General features: G+C 41.5%; 1 protein-coding gene across 13 annotated transcripts in view; it reads left to right on the top strand.

Annotated features, from left to right (window-relative positions):
• Positions 1-3342: 3342 nt before the first annotated feature.
• tra2b (transformer 2 beta homolog) overlaps positions 3343-23434 on the top strand; it is a 62687-nt gene continuing 42595 nt past the window's right edge. For 4 of the 13 annotated variants that reach the window (XM_038786699.1, XM_038786705.1, XM_038786779.1 and 1 more), the window contains exons 1-3: positions 3348-3525; positions 5066-5092; positions 22927-23084. In XM_038786699.1, coding sequence (XP_038642627.1) covers positions 3490-3525; positions 5066-5092; positions 22927-23084 — 221 coding nt within the window. In that variant the 5' untranslated portion in view covers positions 3348-3489. Of the gene's footprint in view, positions 3526-5052; positions 5093-5711; positions 5773-6665; positions 6878-6902; positions 8487-20189; positions 22423-22926; positions 23085-23434 lie in introns of those variants that run through there. The other 9 variants (XM_038786727.1, XM_038786735.1, XM_038786758.1 and 6 more) reach the window with 9 other exon arrangements.

A 23434-nucleotide genomic window follows, 5' to 3' on the forward strand; every position in this document is an offset into this window, starting at 1 on the left:
AATCGTTTGTCGACTTCTTCGCGGAAAATTAATCATCAGCAGACGGGGAGGGGGTTAGTTTAGCTTAGAGTAGGGGGTTAATAAAGGTGGGACCTGTAAGGGAGGGAGACGTCTTTTGCACTATGTTTATAGTTTCATGTACATTGTTTATTGTGTTGTTATAATACCAAAAAATACCTAATAAAATGTTGATTGAAAAGAAAAACAGGATTGAATTATCTCCTTCATCCCCCTTGGATGCCTGGAAAGACCATACAGCGTAAAAATCATACACATATGTGATGGAGGTACAGTGTATGTCATCAGTTGCATAAGGATGGATGCAGTTGTACTATGCAGTAAAGCTGAATGAAGGAGATGTACGTGCTTCCTATTGAATCCTTCAGTCAAGATGTCTCAGCAAGTGCTGGATGGAAGCTGTATAAATCTCCAGCAGAACAGAGGGACATGAAATGCAGTTATCCCCCACAGACTATCAACAAATGGCTGACCAAATAGGATTCTGGCAGAGGCTCTTTTGTAAACAGAGGCAGAGATTGTGGGACCTTCAGATTTAAGTAATGAAAAAAACAAGGACAAGTGTCCTTTGTTAGAGAATAAATATTCCTGAGAAGCAAACTCTCCATCTGTCCCTAGCTTGCACCTTTTATTTTGCCCCACTCCACCTCTCACTGTTAGTCTGCATTATCACCCGCTACAAACTTATCCAGCAAGTTGCTACATTCCAGACCAACTGCTGATAACACTGAGTAACTGTGAGAAGCAGTTGTCAAATCCTGAATCACTTACGCAAAAAAACTGCGTTAAAAAAATAAAGATTCTGCTTGTGACTCAGCGGTTACACCAGTAAATAGTCAAATCAATCAGAGCACAAGATCCCAGCTCCTGTTCTCAGTTAATGTAGTGTTAACGGATCTAGCATTTGGGTATTGCAATAGACCTCAGTCCTCTCGGCTAGCCAGGCTATAAAGGTCATCCACCTGCTGAATATCTTGTCTGCATACATGTCGGGTAAGGACAGGCTTGGTTTCTGCTGTGATGCCCCTCCTAGTTGAATAAGTACCCAAAATTCACTGTCTAGGCTTTTACATAAAGAAAGAGGCAGCGATGTGTTGGAGGGCAAATCAATTTCCTCTGGTGGAGGCACTTAGGCAAAGGGGCATAACGTCACAGTTAGACCTGGGCCATTCAGGGAGATGTCAGGAAGTGTTTCACACAAAATCTCTCCTCTGAGACACTATTGAGAATGGAAGTGAACAGAAAATTTCAAAGCTGACAATTGACAGATTTTTGTGAAGTAAGGTTATTTATGGTGTTGTGGAAGTAAGATGCCATAATCCAATTGAATGGCAGTGCAGGCTGAAAGGCCGACTCCTGTTCCTCTGTTACTTAACTAGGAGCAGATGGTTTATCCTCCTGCGTGTTTTGTTTTATATAGATCCAGTACTAAAACCACAAGTGTGTTCCATCCACCCAAATAATAAGAGGTACTAATAAAATAATATGGAAGAACTGTGTCAACTAAAATCAATACCGTGCCATTTCCAAACTACAATTTGCCTGATTCAAATACAAAATAAAAACGGAAAGTGCTGGAAACACTCAGCAGGCTGGCTGCATCTGTGGAGAGAGAAACAGAGTAAACATTTCAAATAAGGCATAACTCTTCTTTAGTATCATATTCAACTCCAAACAATAACTCTGTTTCTCTCTCCACAGATGCTGCTAGCCTGCTGAACATTTCCAACACTTTCTGTTTATATCTCAGATTTCCAGCATCCGCAGCATTATACTTTTCTTTTAATTGTCTGATTCAGTTTAGTGATGCAGAAGTTGCATCGTCATATGCCTTGACACATTATAAAAGGTCTGAAATTGGGAAATGCAAAGGGAGGCACCTGGTGCTGTTTCGCATCCTGGGTCTCTGTACAATTCACCAAGCAGAAGGGATAAGTGTACCAGAAATTAGACATGTATATTTTAATCTCAAGGGGGTTGCAATTCAAATGGGAGGAAGTTATGCTTCAATTGTACAGAGCTCTACTGATGTACTATATTCAGTTCTGGCACTGCACCTCAGGAAGGATATATTGATCTTGGGTGGTGTATGACACAGATTCACTGGATGGTGCTGGGGTTTAAAGTGCGAAGTCATAAGGGCAGGTTGGAAAGATTAAGCTTGAGTAAAGAAGATTAAATCTCGGTGACCAGAACAAGATAGGTTGGGGAACAATCCAACGTAGGAAACACTGTTTCACATAAAGGGTATGGCAAATTTAGGACTCTCTTATCTATCTCACTCCCCAAAAGACTGTCTGCATGGAGTTGGAAGAGTGGAATTTTTTTGATTAATGAAGCATGTCAAAGGAAGCACTAAATGGTGCAGATTGATCCTGGCAGTCATGGTGTGATTGAATGGCCGCCCGCTGTGCCATCCAGCCCGAGGGTGAGTGAGGGATTATGGTGGAAGTGACTAATGGACATCAGTCAAATGCTATGGGGGAGAACGCAGGAGAAAATGGGTGGCACAGTGGTTACATAGGAATTAGGAGCAGAAGTAGATAATTTAGCCCTTCGAGCCTGCTCTGCCATTTAATCAGATCATGGCTTATCTCTTCTTGGTCTTAGATCCACATCCTTACCCGTTCTCCAAATCCCTTTGACCCATTTTTAAAATAAGAAATATGTCTATCTCCTTCTTGAAACCATTCAGGTTAGCTATGCAAGTTAGCACTGCTCCCTCGCAGCGCTAGGGACCAATTTCAATTCCCACCTTGGGTGACTGTCTGTGTGGGGTTCTGCGTGGGTTTCCTTCGGGTGCTCCAGTTTCCTCCCACAGTATAAAGATGTACGGATTAGGTAGATTGGCCGTGGTAAATTGCCCCATAGTGTAAAGGTATGGGCTGGTTTAGCTCAGTGGGCTAGACAGCTGGTTTGTGACGAAGAACAAGGCCAGCAGTGCGGGTTCAATTCCTGTACCAGCTTATCCGAACAGGCGCTGGAATGTGGCGACTGGGGGCTTTTCGTAGTAACTTCATACTTGTGACAATAAAAAGTTAAAGAAAAAAAGTTAATTCAATCATATGGCATTGAGAAGAGGATATTGAATGGGGGAAACAGACTGGAAGGGCTGAATGGCCTGCTCCTCGTTTCCATGTCAACACAAAAGACGCGCGCTTCTAAACTCTCCCAATTGAAGCATGAGTGGGAGATGAAGTTGTAGGGACTACGCTGGTCAGAAGAGTAAATCCGAAACTGTACCTCACTGCCCGCCTGAATCGTCCACAACAATAACAACAACAAAAGACCTTAGCAACGACCCCTGGACGGAAGTACGTCAGCCGGCTGTCGTCACTTCCTGTAGTGCAGAGCTCGAGGTAGGTGCCGTCGGTTGGGGCTCTGGCGCTTAGCTTTTGTTTTTTTTTCATCCCTTTTCCCCCTTCTTCCCCCTCCAATAGTTTGAAGCAATTCGTTTTCATAGCTGCCAACATGAGCGACATCGAAGAACTAACCTTTTTGGAGAGGGTGAGTTTTTGTCGAAATATTGTGGATTTTTTTTCTAAATTCATGTCGGTCGCTCTCGGAGGGAGGGGGGGGATCGCCTGGCGAATGTTCTGGTGAGGACCCGCCCCTCTCCTTCGCGCCGATTGGCTCTGGCGCCAGAAGGCCGATAGTTGCGCGCGACATCTGGGGAGGGGGGCGGCTGTGATTGGTCCATGTGGGTGCTTGTCAATGCCGGTGCTTGTCAATGCCGGGCTGCACCAATGCGGGAGCGGAGAGGCTGGCCTCCCGAGGTACCTTGTGCTCTTGCGCCTTGTGATTGGCTGCATGCGGGTTGAGGGCGGGCGCGCAGCGATGGTGGAGCTGGCTGGGCTAGTAGGGGAGCCGCCTTCCTTCGCGCCTGACTCGTTATTGCTGCATTTCGGATTTCATCGGTCCATTCATTTAAAAACAATAAAACTGTCTCATTTAATACGGGGTGGAGTTTTGTCTTCATTATTTATGACTGGGGGGGGGGGGTGTAGGTTTTGTTTTATTGTGGAAACGCCGCACCCTCCTGTGCAGTCGTGATCCACGTGCAAACCGGCTGCATTGCAACATCAGTTCATATTGTCAACAGACAATAATCTAAGGGTTACATCCGTGATTTTGTTCCCTGAGAATAATTAGGGGGTGAATTGCAGTAGTTCGATTAAAATATAGTTCTGCTTTCAGATGGGACTGTGAGGGGTGTAGAGGAAAATAAAACTTAACCATGCGTTTACTGTGTTTTTGTTTGTGGGGATGGGGCAGGTTGGAGAGGAAGCTGCAGCAAGAATTTGCAAGTGATGGCATAGCTTTTTGCAGTGTACCAGGATCGTTGGGTTACAAACCAAATTTAGTCGAGTCTTAACATTGTTTTGGTAATATCCAGAATTGCCTCCTGAAGTTGTAACTAATTTAAGGGGGGGGGGTGGGGGTTGATGAAACATTAGTTTGACAGTGGAAATAAACAGTAGATGTTGGCAGTTGGTGAACGTGGCTTGTGGGAAACCAGAAGTAAAACATTAAAGTTCTGTTTTGTGGAGTTGTCAGTTTACAGAGTGTTTAACCTCAAGTGCACAGGTTTACATGATTCAATAATTTCCCCCCAAAAGTAACTAGCTTTTTAAATCCTGTATTAATGTACCTTGTTGATATTTTATTTCTAATTAAATCTCATTAAGATTAATGGATGGTATGCATTTACTTCAGTTATGTTCCTGCCCTGGGCATGCAAAATAATAGTAGAAGTTTAGGGCTTGATGGGGGTGGGTGCATACAGATTACATTTATGCTGCCTTGAATCTACAGTTACAATCTGAAAGCAAATTTAATTTGGGTTTAGTGCCAAACATACATTTAACAGGTTTTGCAGCTTTTAATCTTTAAGATTTGAATACTGAACCGTTGTACAATACCTGCAAGGAGCAGTTTCCATGATTTTTACTGACAAATGTATTTTACCAAATCACTGTGCGAATATTTTTCTCTTTAACCCCCTTTTCCCAAAACCCTGATATATAACCGAAGCTACCGACAATAGAAGACAAGGGGGAGGGAGTTCCAAAATGTAAGTAAGATATTAGGGCTCGGCATTAATACTTTCCATTTAAGAATAGCAGTTGCCCACTTTCCTCTGGGTCTTCTGATGCTTTTGTGAAAAGTTGAACTCAGCTGTAAAGAGCTTTCCCACCACCGGAAAGTGTTTATACTCTGCTTGCCCCCTTTTCGCAAAACAACAAAGGTTGAGATTAGGAATTTGTAGTATTAGTAATTTTTCCCCTGCACTTTGCATGTCCATGTTTTGCTTCCTTTGCACAGTGTTGTAACTTCATTGTGCCCTGACTGCAACTTGCAGAAGAACCTGGACAGTCACTATTTCAAATACTTTAAAAAAAATAATCTGGTTAAAATAGTGCCTTGTATTTCCTTCCAAATGTATTGCTTTGAAAATTTGACATGTGAATCCATGCACCAAGCCCAACAATAAATGCTCCAGAATATGGTTATTGAAATACTTGCTTGTATTTTTTACCATTGCGCAAGATCTTATTTTGATCCGACCCTGTTCTTCATATGTCTGGAAGTTTATTTTTTGTTATCCTGCATATATAGAGAGGCTTAAAAAATGTTGGAGCTCTAGTCCCTAAAGTGTTTGTCAGAGCTTCCTGTTATTTTACATTTATTAGTAGTGTCACTGACATTGATGAGGGAAGAGTCCCAAGACAAAAGAAGATAGAAGCATTAAAGGTTCGTTGTTTTTATTTACATACTGTACTATAGGTTGATATTAATTTTAAGGTTTTCAGTATTTGTGTACTTTTCAATTATTGAAATCATGGCTCATTTATTTACCCACTGAAGCCACTTAGAGTTAATTAAATTTGGTTCCTTTGTGTTAATCTTGTTCCCTGAAATATGGGAAAACTTTTAATTCCGAGTCCCTTTTCAAAATCCATGTTATTTCAGTACATGCAGAATGCAATTTACAAATGTGCATCAAATGTCTTCGGTATTGATACCGGGGGCCAAGCAATTCAAATTTGAAGTAGTTTGCACTGCTTGAGAAATTTCATTAAACATACAAATGCTGGAAATCTTTGATAATAGAAAATGGTGGAAGCATACAGTGGGTCAGTGCCATCTGGGAATGAAGTATTGATGTTTTTAGATGGAACCCATTTTTAGAATTGATGAAGTCTGAATTTTAATGAAGGTTTATACCTGCAGTGTCAGTCATCTTTCTCTTTCAGATACTATCTGATTTGTGCAAAACCATTATTTTCTATGTTCATTTTATGGACAGTATAATGGACTCCATGTCACCATCAGGGCTTCTGATTTACTGTGACCAAGTTAAATTCTATGTTTATTGCACAGGAATTTTACCAGTGTTTTTGATCATAATCTGCAAACCCTTAATTATTTAGTTGTCACACTCCAGAATATTGTCACATTTTTCTGTGAAAATGTAAATGGAAGTCTTTGGTCATGATTTGTCTTTGGTCATGATTTATCTCTGGTCTCACTGAAGCGCACAGAGATATGAGGTCACTCATGTAACTTAGCGCGTTTGGTGGATTGTTTTGTTCCAAGACATTTTTAACGCTTTCTCACAAAAGGATATGCTTATATTTGTGTAGGATATTATTTGAAGATGACATGAGAGGAACAGGAGCAGGCCATTCAGCCCATCGAGCCTGCTTTGCCATTGAATACGATCATGGCTGATCGGACACTTCAATATTTGTACGCCAATTATCCCCATTCATTGATGGCTAACCTGCCAATTGAGTATTAGTTACAGGGCGCACTCCTATTGGTGGCTATTTTTGAGAATTCTGGGAGAATAAAGGTAATCTGCGTACATGCTCCATACATACAGTGGTGAAATGCAGAAAGGGAAAAAAACTTTGCATGTATTGAAAATCTGAAAAAGAAAATGCTGAAACTACATGTTAGGCAGCATCTGCAAAGAGTAAAGACTATGACATTTAATGCATTTAATCCTTCATCAGATTTAATGATTGAGGTGAACAGACATTTAAGAAAGATTGGAAAATTTAGTACGGTGGACAGAACCGGCAGATATGCCTGACAGAGGAAGGAAGAATGGACTGTGATAGATTAATTTACATTTTTTGGTGAAATTATGTTTCAGTTTGCTAATCTGTGCCTCATTAACATTTGTACTGTACAGTTTATTTTTACTTTTGTTAAATGGGCCATGTTTTCACTTCTACACTAATCTCAATGCATTACCTTGTCTTTGTCCTGACATAGCCATAATTGTCTTCCTGACGTAGGTAGTTAGGACTGTTAGTTAAATGATGTGCAGTATTTAAGACCATATTAAAATAAAGAATTGGAATTGTTATGCAATTAGTGTAGTACGTATATTAAGACAGTATTTGACGTAATTCTAAATGCATGCAGCAGACAATATAATTTTCTTTCCCCAGAAAATTACTAATCCTTCGAAGGTAGTAAAATATGCATTTAAAAGTTGCCAATATGCCTATATTTTAAAACGTGGAGACTTGCTGCCTGCATTGGTGATGTAGGTACAGCATGTTTGAGGCTTTTATCTGCAATGGAACATGTAGATCTGTCTCCAAGAATTGATGTTGGTAGAAACATTGTTAGAATCGTGCAGCAAGAGTATTGATGACTCGAGGGTGAAAGCAAATGTCATTCCATTTTGGAGCCCCCACAATTTCATTCACACAAATTTGGAATTAAATTTTACCCAGCCGTGAACAGTATCCTGTAATATTAAATGGTGTTTACAGACATGGCTGTTATTCCCTGTGTACGTTGCAGTAGTTGGGCACAGTGCGTTCATACAAGGGCCAGAGAGAAAACAGATCTTCAGTGGTTTTGCAGGTTGTTTAAAATTCCTCCGCATACAGAAATAACACCAATTTCTTTGATTGTGTATGGGTAAAGTAGAAGAAAATATAACTTTTCCCCCATTTAGTGAATGTGGCTGTTATTGGCAGAAATGCATGTTGCCATGTTCGTCTTGAGTACAAGTAATATTTCATAACTATGGGTGAATAAAAAATATAACTTGCCAAATGTAAGATCAGGATCACTTGGTATTAATGCTGATTTGGAGGTTATTGCATCTTTCTCTGAATTGAATACCTATGATTCCATAGCCTTCCATGTTTCTAAATATTTGACTTTGGGGTGTCGTTAAGTGTTACGCTTTGAATTTTTAAAAAAGTTAAAATTTTTAGAGGTAAAGCATTGCTAATTATGAGTCCAGTGAGTCAAGTTTCCCTTGCTCTGAATATCATAATTTTCTTTTGCCCCATATGTCTACAAAATTATCAACCATGAGGCCGATCTTCTGCTACCTCACCTCTGTTCCCAATAAACTGCTGATCACCCAACCTCTCTTCCTGACTCCCATTTTAACTGATACTGCTGCTATGTCTCGCTGGTGACTGACGAGGGTAAGCTATCTCTCCTCATTCTTAAGAACATAAATTTACGCATAGAAAGCGATCATTTAGCCCAGTCTGTGCTGGCGGAAAAAGAGCTTTCCATCTTAACTGGTTCATAGGAATTAGGGGCAGAAGTAGGCAATTCAGCCCTTTGAGCCTGCTCTGCTATTCAATCAGATCATGGCTGATCTCTTCCTGGTCTCAAATCCACCTGTTCCTCATCCTTTTAACCTGTTTTTTATCAGAAATATATGTAGTTGATTGGTAAATTGCAGCATTCAGTTTAATTTACGCACATGCCATTCTGAATTGGAACTATATTCCGTCACTGGCTTAAAATCCTGAAACTCCCTCCCTACAAGCACTTTGTGGAACACCCACACCACAAGAACTGCAATGAATCAAGGTGGCAGATCCCTATTACCTTTATAGATAGATAGAGATTGACAATAAATGTTGCTATATCCATTATGGGGTAAAAACAATAATCTCCTTCAAAAAATGGCATTTCATCCAGAATGTTTACCCATTAGTTCTTGACTTGCATATCATGGCAATTTCAGCAAACAGAGCAATGTCAAAATTTGAGGACGATGCCAAATGGGGAGGGGTGCGGAGTTAATACAGAGGAGGACTGCGACAAAATATAACATGCATAATGAACATTTAGTTGGTAAAGGGAGCCACTAGCCAAGATGCACAAATCATTAAAAGTAACAACACGGTGATGCAGTGGGTTAGCCCTGCTGCCTCATGACGCCGAGGTCCCAGGTTCGATCCCAGCTCTGGTCACTGTCTGTGTGGAGTTTGCACATTCCATGTTTGTGTGGGTTTTGCCCCGACAACCCAAAAGATGTGCAGGCTAGGTGGATTGGCCACGCTAAATTGCCCCTTAATTAGAAAAAATGAATTGGGTACTCTTTTTATTTTAAAAAATGTAGCGACACAGGGTCAGGCCATTCTCAAAACCAACGTAAGAATTGGGGTACAGTTTTAGAGGAATAAAATTCAAAAGCACATTGTTATGTTAACTTGTACAGAGTCACAGTTGGACAGTTCTTATCGCCATATTATATAAAGGATGTTGAGGCACAAGAGAAGGTGCAAAAGTGTCCAGATGTGTGAGGTTGTACCCATCATGAAAGACTGAACAGGCTGGGGCACATTTCTCCAGAAAAGGTTGGGGGGTGAGTAGCCCATTAGGTTCTGACAGGTCGAGTGAATATCAAAGTATTTTTCTCATACGGAGAGGGTTTATGTCGCTGTCACAAATTAGGCTGAGAATTCTACCATATGCATGAAAATATTTCTCCTGAACTAATCATGAAAATCTTTTTTTTTTAAAAAAGCAAGATTCTGAAAATGTATATTAGGCAGCATTTGCAAAGAGTAAAGACTGTCTATGACATTTCATGCATTTGATCCTTCATCAGATTTCTGTCAGTTACTATGCCCCATGGTAATTCACCTCCCTGCCAAGGTGGAATATTTGCTATCATCAATTAAATCTTTTCTCAGCCTGTGTTCCAAAGAAAGTAACTGCAGCCTATTTGATAAGAACATAAGAATTAGGAGCAGGAGTAGGCCATCTGGCCCCTCGAGTCTTCTCCGCCATTCAATGAGATCATGGCTGATCTTTTCCGGACTCAGCTCCACTTTCCGGCCTGAACACCATAAACCCTTAATCCTTTAACTCTTCAAAAAACGATCAATCTTTATTTTAAAAGCATTTAATGAAGGAGCCTCAACTGCTTCTCTGGGCAAGGAATTCCATAGATTCACAACCCTTTGGGTGAAGAAGTTCCTCCTAAACTCAGTCCTAAATCTACTTCCCCTTATTTTGAGGCTATGCCCCCTAGTTCTGCTTTCACCCACCAGTGGAAACAACCTGCCCGCATCTATCCTATCTATTCCCCTCATAATTTTATATGTTTCTATAAGATCCCTCCTCATCCTTCCAAATTCCAACGAGTACAGTCCCAGTCTACTTAACTTCCTCCTCGTAATCCAACCCCTTCAGATCTGGGATTAACCTCGTGAATCTCCTCTGCACACCCTCCAGCGCCAATACGTCCTTTCTCAGGTAAGGAGACCAAAACTGAACACAATATTCCAGGTGTGGCATCACTAACCCCTTATACAATTGCAGCATAACCTCCCTAGTCTTAAACTCCACCCCTCTAGCAATGAAGGACAAAATTCCATGCACTAGCACACCCAGGTCTCTGCACAGCAGCATGTTTTAATATTTTTCCATTTAAATAATAATCCCTTTTGCTGTTATTCCTACCAAAATGGATAACCTCCCATTTGTCAACATTGTATTCCATCTGCCAGACCCTAGCCCATTCACTTAACCTATCCAAATCCCTCTGCAGACTTCCAGTATCCTCTGCACCTTTCGCTTTACAACTCATCATAGTGTCGTCTTTCATCCTGGCTAAAATCCTCCTTCCCTGCAACATCTTGTAAATCTACTTTGTACCCTTCCCAGTGTGATCATATGCTTCCTGTAATGTGGTGACATGAACTTAATGCAATAATTTAGCTGTGGCCTAGCTAGTGTTTCATACAGTTCGATCTATACTGTCGCAGATTTTTTTAAAAAATAATTCCGATACTGGTTGACTGGCCTTTAATTAATCAGGCTATCGCTTCCTTACTTGGGCTTCCCTTTCCTCCCTTGCTAAACAAGGGTGTAATATTTACACTCTTGCGGCACTCTGCCAGGAGCCAGAAGCTTGGAAAGTAATGGTCAGAGCGTCTGCTATTTCCTCCCTTGGCAGCCTGGGATGTATCTCATATGGACCTGGCGAGTTATACATTTTCAAAGATGCTCTTTAATATTTCCCCCTCGCTATGTTTATTCCATCCAATAACCTTCAAACATCCTCCAGTCCAATGACTGCAACGTCCACCTCTTTTGTGAGGGCTGATCTTCCTTAAATGCATCCCACTATGCTGGCATTTCAAATAGCTATTTCAAGTGCACTTTTGTCATGTCTTTGGCTCAGTGAAATTATTCTTTCCCCAATTTGGATTGTTTATTCTTAGTCTATCTTTATTCCTTTCCATAATTATGCTAAAACTGAATTATTTTTTTAACAAACAATTTTTAATGAGGTATTTTTGGCATAACAAGCAACCACAGTACAAAAAAAACAATAGAATACAAAGAACAGAAAAAACAGCTGCCAACATCCGTCCCTGCAAGGCCCGCCTATTTAATCTCCTACTCTATACTACCCCCTCTCCCCGCTGACGATTAATTCCCCACAAAGAAGTCAATGAATGGTTGCCACCTCTGGGCGATCCCTGACCCTCTTAAGGCCAACTTGATCTTTTCCAGGCCGAGAAAGCTCGCCACGTCGGTTAACCAGGCCTCTTGAGTTCGGAGGCCTAGACTCCCTCCAAACCAGTAGCATCCGTCGCCGGGCTACCAAGGAGGAAAAGAACAGAACATCTGCCTCTCCCAACCCCTGAACACCCGGGTCCTCCAACACCCCAAAGATTGCTACCCCTGGACTCATTTCCACCCTTTACTTCAATACCCTTACGATCCTTGGGGGTTCTCCGTTCCATGCACCACTGTGTGGATCCAGTACTTAAATGTCCGCACTTTCCAAATCAAGACTCGAAACTACGAAAAAGTCGGGGGAAAAGATCCAAAAGCCCAGCCAGAGTGGGAGCCACCAAGTATGCGACCTACTCCCTCATAGCCGCCACCGGAAGCCCAAAACTAAATTATTACCACTACCATCAAAATGTACTCTGACTGATGACAGTTTCATTCCCATAAAAGTCCAAAATTGTCCTTTCTTGTTGGACTTATTTTGCGTTCGTTTAAAAATTCTCCTGAATGTATTTTTACACTGACTTTGTGCCAGGTAATAATGGAATTGAAATGCCCTATTACAACTGCGCTGTTCCCTCTGCATTTTTCTGCACTTTGCCTGTATATTTGCTCTTCTATTTCCCTTTGTTTTGGTATGTACTGCACTCCTAGCAGTGTGATTGTGTTTTCTGTTCTACAATTCAACCCACAGAGCCTCATTTGATACTTCCAGCATATTATATCTCCTCATAGCAAGCTTGTTTCTTTAATAATTTTGCCATTTCCCCACTCTAGCTGAAACCCTCTGACCGGGAGTGTTGGCATGCTGTTCTTTCCCTTGAGACTGTTTAAGTAATAGCTTATGCTATCTTCCTTTCCTATGTGCCCTAGCCTTATTCACCAGTCTCCTTGTTTCTCGTCTTTATTTAGGCTGCCTTCCAAATTCACTTGCTAATTTTCTGCCTTCAAATTCCAACTTTGCTTCTGCTCTTTCTGAATTCCTGCTTGGGTTTCCACCCCCTTCAAACTCGTTCTACCTATGTCGTTGGTACCAAAGTGGACCACAACAATTGGATCTTTACCCTCCCACTCCAAGTTCCTCTGTAGCCCAGATGAGATATCCTGAACCCGAGCACCAGGTCGGCAACACAGCCTTCGGGATTCTCGATCCTGGTCACAGAACAGTGTCAATGCCCCTAACTATACCATACCCATTAAAGGTTTTCAAGACAAAGATCGGTCGTTTTTTGAAGAATAAAGGAATAAAGAGTGGGAATGTGGAGCTAAGTCCACAAAAGATCAGCCATGATCTCATTGAACAGTGAAGCAGGCTCGAAGTGCCAGACGGCCTACCCCTGCTCCTAGTTCTTATTATGTTATATTTCCCCCCATTTGAATGGCTGCCTGTGTCACGGTGCTGTGGTCAGTTTTCTCAACCTTCCTGCAGTCTCCATTCGTGTCCACACAGGAAGCAAGAATCTCAAACCCAACTCCAAAATGCACTCTCACTCAGCCAAAGCAACACTACCAGTGCAGACCAGGGTCTTGACAGGGTGAACATGGGAAGGATGTTTCTTCTGTGATGAGGAATTTTTTGAGGTTCATGTCTTTGCTCAAAATGCTGTGGACACAGTCTTTGAATATTTTTAAGGCAAAACCAAGTAGATTCTTAATAAGCAGGGGAATGGAAGGTTATTGGTGTAGGTAGGAATGTGGGGTTGAGGTTACAATTAGATCAGCCATGATCTTATTGAATGGCTTTGAATTATCGAGGGGCCTACTCCTCCTAATTCGTATGTTTGTATGTAATCGCTCTACCTCTGGCAACAGGTTTCCAACTGCTTGTGCCCCAAGTCCCAGAAAAGGCTGACCATCTGTCTCTTCCCCCCTTTCGACAGCGCTTAATACTTAACCACTTTGACCAAGCTTTTGATCAACTGTCTTAATATCTCCTTTATGTGCCTTTGCATCATTATTTGTTAGGCACCTTGGAACATTTTCACTACTTTTAAAGGCCTTATTTAAATATAAATTGTTAGATTAATAATTTGAATTCTTTCTCTGCCATTTTCCTCCACCACCCAAGTTCAATTTATAGAATCAAAGAATTTACAGTGCAGAAGAGGACATTTGCCCCATCGAGTGCACTGGCCCTTGGAAAGAGAACCCTACTTAAGCCCACGCCTCCACCCTATCCTGTAACCCAGTAACTTCACCTAACCTTTTGGACACTTGGGGGCAATTTAGCATGGCCAATCCATCTAACCTGCAAATCATTGGACTGAGGGAGGAAACCAGAGCACCGGGGGGAAGCCCACGCGCACACGGGGAGAAAGTGCAAACTACACGCAGTTAGCCACCTGAGGCTGAAATTGAACCAGGGTCTCTGGCGCTGTGCGGCAGCAGTGCGAACCATTGTGCCACCCCCCAGTTGGTGTTATTTAATGGAATAGCATCTTGTTCTTGTATCGCAGGCACTTGGGGCCTGAATGCAGCACAAGTTGGTGGTATGTTCTTGTTCTCTATGTTCTATACTAAAATGATGGAATGAAATGATCAGTTTGAAATTTGCTGTTTATTAAATCAAGATGGCTGTCTTCCGTATCGGCAGGGCTCTGATCCCGTTTCTCCAAACGCTTCTCGCAACAAGCAATGGCCATGCAAGATGGCTGCCAATACTTGACTGCACATGCGCAGTAGTCCACACATGTGCAGCAATCCATCAAGTCCTTGTGGGACAGTGTCAACATCAATTTCAGAGAATTTAATCCCCCACAAAGACACCACTTCCTTCACATTGGCTGGGGAAGACCATGGGAAATGTTGCAGCTGAGGAGCAGTGATATTAATGTTGCAGCTGGAGTGTAACACGCTGGTGCAATGGGTAGCACTGCTGCCTCACAGTGCTGAGGTCCCAAGTTTGATCCTGGCACTGGGTCACTGTCCATGTGGAGTTTTCACATTCTCCCTGTTTTTGCGTTTGTATAGTCCCCACAACCGAAAGATGTGCAGAGTGGGTGTATTGGTCACGCTAAATTGCCCCTTAATTGGAAAAAATGAATTGGATACTCTTTTTTTTTAAATTTAAAAAGATATTGCAGCTGGAGAGAAGAGGCAGATAGAAATTGGAATGGTGATGGGAAGTTCATGCAGGAGGAGTTTCACAGGTCTGTTTTGTAACCATCAGGGTTAATCTCTTAGGGTTGATTCCAAAAATCTACAAACGTGAACTATACATTTTTTTATTAACATTTTATTGAGGTATTTTTTGGTTTTACAACAACAACAAAATAAACAATGTACATTAATCTATGAACATAGTGCAAAAGCCATCTTCCTCCCTTACAGGTTCCACCTTTATTAACCCCCTACTCTAAGCTAAACTAACCCCACCCACTGACGATTAATTTTCCACAAGGATGTCGACGAACGGTTGCCACCTGCGGGCGAACCCTAACATGACTCTCAAGGCAAACTTCATTTTCTCCAAACAGAAAACTAGCCATGTCAGATAGCCAGGTCTCTGACTTCGGGGGCTTTTAGTCCATCCAAGCTAATAATATCTGTCTCCGGGGTACCAGGGAAGCAAAGGCCAGAATATCTGCCTCTTTCGCCTCCTGGATTCCTGGATCTTCCAACATCCTGAAAATCGCCACCTCTGGACTCGGTGCCACCCTTGTTTTTAACACTGTGGACATGACATCTGCAAACCCCTGCCAGAATCCCCTAAGCTTTGGACATGTCCAGAACATGTGGTCATGATTCGCTGGCCCTCCCGCACACTTTGCACACCTATCTTCTACCCCAAAGAACCTGCTCATTCGAGCCACTGTCAAGTGAGCCCGGTGAACGACCTTGAATTGTATTAGGCTGAGCCTGGCACATGTTGTGGACGCGCTGACTCTACTCAACGCGTCCGCCCAGAGGCCATCCTCTATTTCACCTCCCACTTGCGCTTCAGGTCCTCGGTCTGCGTCTCCTCTGACCCCATGAGTTCCTTGTTAATGTCAGAGACCCTCCCTTCTATCATCCACCCTCCGGAAACTACCCTGTATCCCCCTTGGTGGTAGGAGCGGGAAGGTTGTAACCTGCTTATGTGGGAAGTCCCGCACCTGCAGGTACCTGCATTTGTTTCCCCTCGCCAATCCTAATTTCTCCTCCAGCGCCCTCAGGCTAGGAAAGCTCTGAAATATGCATTCATTTAGCACTGTGTTGAAGCTGAAACAATGGACTAATAAGGTCTCATGCAATTATAGTAATAATGATCAACATTCCTACTACAGTTAATATTACATTAAATTCCAAATTTATTATTTCTATTTCCTAATTTATACAAGAGGATTCACACTGGCAGGATCCAAAACTCAAAGACAGTCAAAAAAAATTCAATTTCTGGTTTCCGGACCATAACCCCACCCTGAGTAAAACATGGGAACTGTGCATGCGTGGCGCTGGCAACAAATTCAGCTGAACAAAATGGTAGCTCTGTTGGCGTTCTTACTAATATTTGGAGCAGATGAAATGAAAAATGAAAATCGCTTATTGTCACGAGTAGGCTTCAAATGAAGTTACTGTGAAAAGTCACTAGTCGCCACATTCCGGTGCCTGTTCGGGGAGGCTGTTACGGGAATCGAACCGTGCTGCTAGCTTGCCTTGGTCTACCTTCAAAGCCAGCGATTAGCCCAGGGAGGCTGTTGCAGGAATTGAACCGTGCTGCTAGCTTGCCTTGGTCTACCTTCAAAGCCTGCAATTAGCCCAGTGAGCTAGATGTTGCCTTGGATTAATATTTAATCCAAAAGTTCAAGTCTTATTGGCTGAGTGGTAGGAAGCAGAAGGTGATGGTCGAGGGGTGTTTTTCTGATTGGAAACCTGTGTCCAGTGGGGTCCTGCAGGCATCGGTGTTGGGGCCCTTGCTGTTTGTGGTTTATGTGAATGATTTGGACACGAATGTAGGCGGGTTGATCAGTAAGTTTGTGGATTATACAAAAATTGGTGGCGTGGTAAATAGTGAGGCCGGTAGCCTTAGATTGCAGGAACATATAGATGGGTTGATCAGTGGCAAATGGAATTCAACCCGGATACGTGTGAGGTGATGCACTTGGGCAGGACAAACCAGACTAGGGAATAGATGATGAACGGCAGGACCCTGGGAAACACTGAGGATCAGACGGACCAGGATATGAATGTACCCGTAAGGAAGCAGGGCAAGTGGATAAGGTGATCAAGAAACTCTATTAGCCGAGGTAGAGAGTTTAAGAACAGTGGATTATGCTAGAACAAACATTGGTTCGGCCACATCTATTGTGTGTAGTTCTGGAATCCACATTACAGGAGGATGTGATAGCACTGGAAAGGGAGCAGAGAAAGTTTCCCAGGACGTTGTCTGGGTTGGAGAGTTTATTAAGAGAGACAGAATTATCTGGAGTTGTTTTCCTTGACGCGTTTTCCCTTGGTGGAAGGATCCATGACCAGAGGCAATAGATTTTAAAGTAAGAGGCAGGAGGGTTAGAGGGGATGTTTTCACTCGAGGATAGTGAGACCCTGAATCTCACTGCCTTGAAAGGGTGGTGGAGGCAGCATAACATTAATTGCAAGGCATAGAAGTCTTTGGACTAACTGTTGAAAAATGGGATTAGAATAGTTGGTTGTTTCTGACTGGCACAGGTGTGATGGGCCAAGGGCCTTTTCTGTGTTGTAGACCTCAACGACTATGGTGTTGAACTCTGAAGTGAGGTTATTGCTAATTGAGACAACCTGAAACCTGGAGGAGGGAGGCTGTCAGTGAAGAGTGTTTTCTACGTGAAAACTAGCACTGCTCCAGTGAAGTGAAGAGAATAATGCCCCAATGCTTTGTGTTCAGAGAGGTTTTTGCAAAATGTTTGTTCTAGACTGCTTTTTCCCAACTGAATTCCTGCATTGCCAGCCCTGTGTGTGTTTTTGCTTTAAATGAAATTACTAATAAATTTGTTCTCTACAAAGTAGCTTAGTTGCAGAGATGGTGTATTGTGTTTTAAAACATTTGCAGTAGTTTTCAGGAGCACAAGTTTCTGCATGCTAAAATGTGATGCGGTAAAATTTAATATATTGCTCAAATGGATTTGAGCTATTTATATTATCGGAATCTTGCTGACATGTTCTTAACAAACAAAATTATCTGAGCATTTTGATAGAATTTGGGAAAGTTCAAATAGAAAAGTTTTTTTTAAAAATCCAGTAAATTTCACAGCTGTAAAATGCCCCAAAAATCATTAGCAAAGTCAAGAACCTCATTGTGCCAGCTGAAGTTAAGTTACCATTACACTTTTATTGATATTTGACCTATGAATTTACATTCGTGAAAGCTATTTTGAAATTGGTCGTCAAAATTTAATTCGGTTTCTATGGGGAGGGTTTCGAAGTTACAGCATTTGTTAATGCTCTTCATGTCACTTCAGTGCATTCAGACAGGTTCATTTGAGATTGGTATAGTCAGCAAAATAAATTGGTAGGGATAGTGACGATCCAGTCAGCAAACCATGGCCAGCTTGTAGAATGTAGTCAGTTTATTGCACAGTTTTTCTTATCTCACTTTTCAAGCAAATTCTTAAAGTAAGCAAACTACCTGCATGGTACTCAGCAGATCTCTTCATATTTACAAGTACATATTTCCAAATGGTATGTTTATTGTGTAAAGCCCCTAGACATGTTTAATACTTAATGAAATGAAAATCGCTTATTGTCACGCTTCAACGAAGTTACTGTGAAAAGCCCCTAGTCGCCACATTCCGGCACCTGTCCGGGGAGGCTGGTAATGAGGTGATGCTGAGAGTTGCTGCCTTGTTGCTTCATTTTGTTGTTTTAGGCAAGAGTTAAGACCAGTGGTGGGTAGCCTGTGGACAATTTGGGTTCTCAGTGTGACCCACAAAGCATTTTGTTGACTGTTCCGCTGATTTCCATCTGCATAGTTTTTTTTCCCGTACTGGTGTGACTGAAGTGATAGGCACGTAAAACAAGGGCAAGTGAAATAGGTGCATACTAAATGTATATGCATTGACTGAGAGCCATGCACTCCTGTGTCCAAAGTGTAAATCAGTAAGAAGTCTTACAACATCAGGTTAAAGTTCAACAGGGTTGTTTGGAATTACTAGCTTTCAGAGCACTGCTTCTTCATCAAGTGTTTTTAGCAGGTTTTAACCTGGTGTTGTAAGACTTCTTACTGTGCCCACCCCTGTCCAACCCCGGCGTCTCCACATCAAAGTGTAAATGTTACTTTTTGTTTTTACCATTTGAAGCTGATGTGTTTACTAAAATATAAACGATTATGCATTTTATATAACTCGTTATGAAATATCGGCAGTATTTAATCTTATGTGGACAGGGTTAGGGAACATGCCTGATTTCATTCTTATGACCCACAGAGATGAAGGATGGCCACTCACTAGTCTGGGTTTCCTGTGACTGGTTTAGACTGTTTGAAGGGTGTGTCTGGCTGAACTCCAGTGACCCATTAATGGTAACTTTCCAGTGGGTCAGCAATGCCCTTTGAAAAATACAGTGACTTCAGCGATATTGTTTTATTTTTTCATGGCTCTTTTATTGCTCATATATTTCAGTTGTTATAAAAGTTGAATAAGGGCAGCACGGTGGCACAGTGGTTAGCACTGCTGCCTCACAGCGCCAAGGTCCCAGGTTCGATCTCAGCTCTGGGTCACGGTCCATGTGGAGTTTGCACATTCTCCCTGTGTTTGCGTGGGTCTCACCCTCACAACCCAAAGTTGTGCAGGGTAGGTGGATTGGCCACGCTAAATTGCCCCTTAATTGGGGGGAAAAATTAATTGGGTACTTTAAATTTATAAAAATATATAAAAGTTGAATAAATAGCTTGAGTGATTAAAGATATGTTGCTCTATTATGATTGTTTGCCAAACCCACCACAGCAGTAGGTTCAGAACTTACAATACTGACTGCTGAAGGCCTGTCCTTGGCTAATTTTGGTACACCATTAAACCGAGAAATAGTGTTACATAGCCACGTTGTACGACGTGCAACACATTAGTCAAATAATGGTGCAGATTGCTGTTACTGGATCAAAACTTAGCAAATTGAAAGCTTTTAAGAGACTTTCTCTGCCATATCAGAAGCATTGGGGCAATATTTATTTTTTATTTTTTTAAAATAAATTTAGGGTACGCAATTCATTTTTTCCAATTAAGCGGTAATTTAGCATGGTCAATCCACCTACCCTGCACATCTTTGGATTGTGGGGGTAGAACCCACGCAAACACGGGGAGAGTACGCAAACACGGGGAGAATGTGCAAACTCCACACGGACAGTGACCCAGAGCCCCGATCAAACCTGGGACCTCGGCCCCGTGAGGCAGCAGTGCTAACCACTGCACCGCCGTGCTGCCTACATTGGTGCAATATTGACCCATTTCTCCACCACTAATACAGCAAACCAAAACTAACACAGCTGTCATAGATTCCAGCATTTCTGTGCAGAAAGTGCTAGTATATTATCAGCTATAATTTAAAAACAGAAAATGCTGGAAATATTCAACAGATCTGACGGCCTCTGTGGAGTTAATGTTGCAGGTTGTGATGGTGACTCAAAATATCATTAATCTTGAGTGTTAACTCTTTATTTCTCCATAGTTGCTGTCTGAGCTGGTGAGTCTTTCCAGCGTTTTCTGTTTTTGCTTGGGATTTCCAGCATTTCTGTGTTATAACTTTTATTGAAAGAAGTCTATGCATTTGATGTATATTCTGAACAAATCTATGCTTGGGGTGACTGTTCTCAAGCTGGATCCTTGTGGCCCACTGTATGTGTTCATTTTTGGTAAACCACAAATCTTTGTTCCTTGTATTTCAGTCAGTTTAACAGAAGTTTACTGAAAAGGTCCTCGCTGGTTCTGTCAGACAAGTCAATAAGCTGGTCTACAACTACATGTTACTAGTAGGAATAAGTGAAAATATGCCCCTGAAATCCAAGCTAACCTGAATTTGGACTGGTTTTCTAGGTCCTAAGATTATAGTCACCCTTTTTTTTAAACAATGGAATTCAAGTTTCATTCCCACCCACCTTTCCTCAATGGGAAGCATCTTTTTATGCAATTGGATCTGATCAACGTCTATGAACTTGGATTTGTTCAGATCAAGTAGTTGAATAAAGAGGCTATAGTGTCCCAGTCTGAAGAAGTCAACTCATTTTAGCAGTTGTATAGTACATTTATTGTACAGTCGATTTATTCATAAACCTCCTTCACTGGCACACCGTTGAACAACTTAAAATACATATGGCTGAAGTAAAATTAATCTTTCAAATTAATGATCTAGCTTCCTTTTTTTTTTAAAAAATCAGTATGGATCTATTTTCTTGTTTTTCATTCACAGAATGCTGCACAGACATGAAATCTTGACTACAAAGAAAATAGTGCAAATCTAAACAAGTTGATGTCTTTGGACTAAATTTTGGTGCTAAATTTGTACCTGGTTTATTATGTTGAAAGGGTTACATCAATTTGCAGTGTGGCCACTGCTTTCAGGATTTGACACTAGCACTCAACTGCATGATGCATGTACTTCTAAACTGTTTGTTCAGTGACATGCTAGTTCCAAGGTGAATGATGGAGTGGTGCAGGCCTTTTCTTTTGGTGCCATGAAGATCTGGTTCTATGAATAACTGTTCAGCTGAAATGAGTTACTCTTCGGTTTAAATTATGGTTAACGGGTTTTTAACATTTCAGCATTGTGTGCACCTCCAGGTAAGAAACAAATGGTGTAGGAGATTAGGAGATGGTGAGTATCAGTCTGATAACATGTTTACAATGACCATTGACCATTTTGGTGATTTATACTGGTATTAAGGTCTTTAAGAGCTCTTGACCCCAAATTGGAAGGTTGAGACAATCTGAGTTACCTGTCGATCCAGTTTGTATGTTATAACTCATCTTGAATTGTACCTCGTACTTGCTGACCAGAGTGAAATTGACAACTGGTGTGGGGAAGCCCATTCCCAGATAGTTCAACTGGAGGAGGATGCGTGAGATGCAAACAAAATCAGAACAATAGCTGAGATGATACCATTCTAAAGTTTAATCATTGCCAGTTACAGACATTAAAGCACGAGTGTCTTGGGTCACTTAGTTTGTAACTTGAGTACCCAAGTGTTCACCTTAACCACTTTGTTGCCTAGTTAAGAATCCTGCCTATGGCTGTTACTAGAGTCGGCGAGGCAGAGTTTTATTTCCTATAACTACAGTTGTTGCAGATGAGAATCTTTGAAAGTTTCACTGGTTGTTACTGGTTAATCTCAGCACAGGTTTTCTCTGCAATTACATGCCTCATCCTGTTCTTTTTTTGTTAAGGTTAATGTTCATGAAGAAAAGAAATGTGGAAGAAGTCAATTGACAAGTTTTGTATAATAATTGAAGCTCAGGAATAAGTGAAGCTGAATTGGGGAAAAAAAAGAATGCATGCTAAAAAAAAAGACACGAAGTCCCACAAATAGAATGTGTGCAGTGTGTGAAGTGGGAAGATGAACCAAGTGAGAATTTGAAACTGAAGAATGAAGAAAAGAAATAGAATGAAGTTAAGATCAGAAGTATCTGGAATCAGAAAGCACTACGCTAAGTAATTTCTAGTCTGTTTATGTGTACGTGCGGGGCTTGCGGTAGTCTCACGAAACCTTGAGTGAAACTTCACTCGAGGGACTTTTTATTTTTGAGTGAAATTTGATTAAAAGTAAGTGAGCATGAAGACAAGTTTAGCTTCTTGAATACTTTCACATGCCAGAACTTTAATTTTGAATTGAATTGTAATGTCTTAATAAATTCACTCGAATCGTTCAGCTAACGTAAGCCCGTACCTGTATATTGTACTTTAAAAAAAAAGAAAAATGCATGCACTGTACAAACCAAGGTAGAAGAATACACCCTAGGGCTGTTAGTGTATTCTAGGAAAGTATTTAATGCCTGGGCAATCCTAATTGAAACTGCACGGGCTAAACAGTGGGATGCAAGTTAGGTTGCCTGTTTATTCCATTTCAGATACTTTGAGTTTAATCACATTATACTTCTGTTAATGGAACCACCTTTTAGACTTCTAAAAATTTAAATCATTTATCTTTAAATATAGGATTCACGTTCCCCTTCTAAATCACCAAGTGAAAGTCTGCATGGATCTGGCAAGTCTGCCAGTCAGTCTCCAGAAAATTCTGCTGAGCGCTCCCGTTCCAGAGATGGATCGAGACACTCCAGGTCCAAGTCACGATCTCGCTCAAGATCCAAATCAAGGTGAGTAACTGTTTTACTTTGCAACTTCAAACCACTAGTGATTTGTTTTGGCACAATGGTGCAGAATCTGCTATTTGCTTCAGTACAGCACGTTACTACAGTGCAGTCCAGATAGTAGAGCTCGGAGAAAAAAATCTACCACATCACAGTAATTGGTTGTTTCAGGTGGAAATACTGTTCAACAAAGAGCATTAAGGAAAGAATGATGGGAAATTAGTTGTTTTGATCAAATTCTAAAGGGGATGAAGGAGCAGAGAGACTTGGATGTATATGCACAAACCATTGATGGTGACAGGGTAGACTGAGGAAGTGACTGAGGGGAATGTCTGGTGCAGCATGTAATAGAGCGG

Source organism: Scyliorhinus canicula, chromosome 2 (genome assembly GCF_902713615.1).
Source record: "Scyliorhinus canicula chromosome 2, sScyCan1.1, whole genome shotgun sequence".
Classification (NCBI taxonomy): domain Eukaryota; kingdom Metazoa; phylum Chordata; class Chondrichthyes; order Carcharhiniformes; family Scyliorhinidae; genus Scyliorhinus; species Scyliorhinus canicula.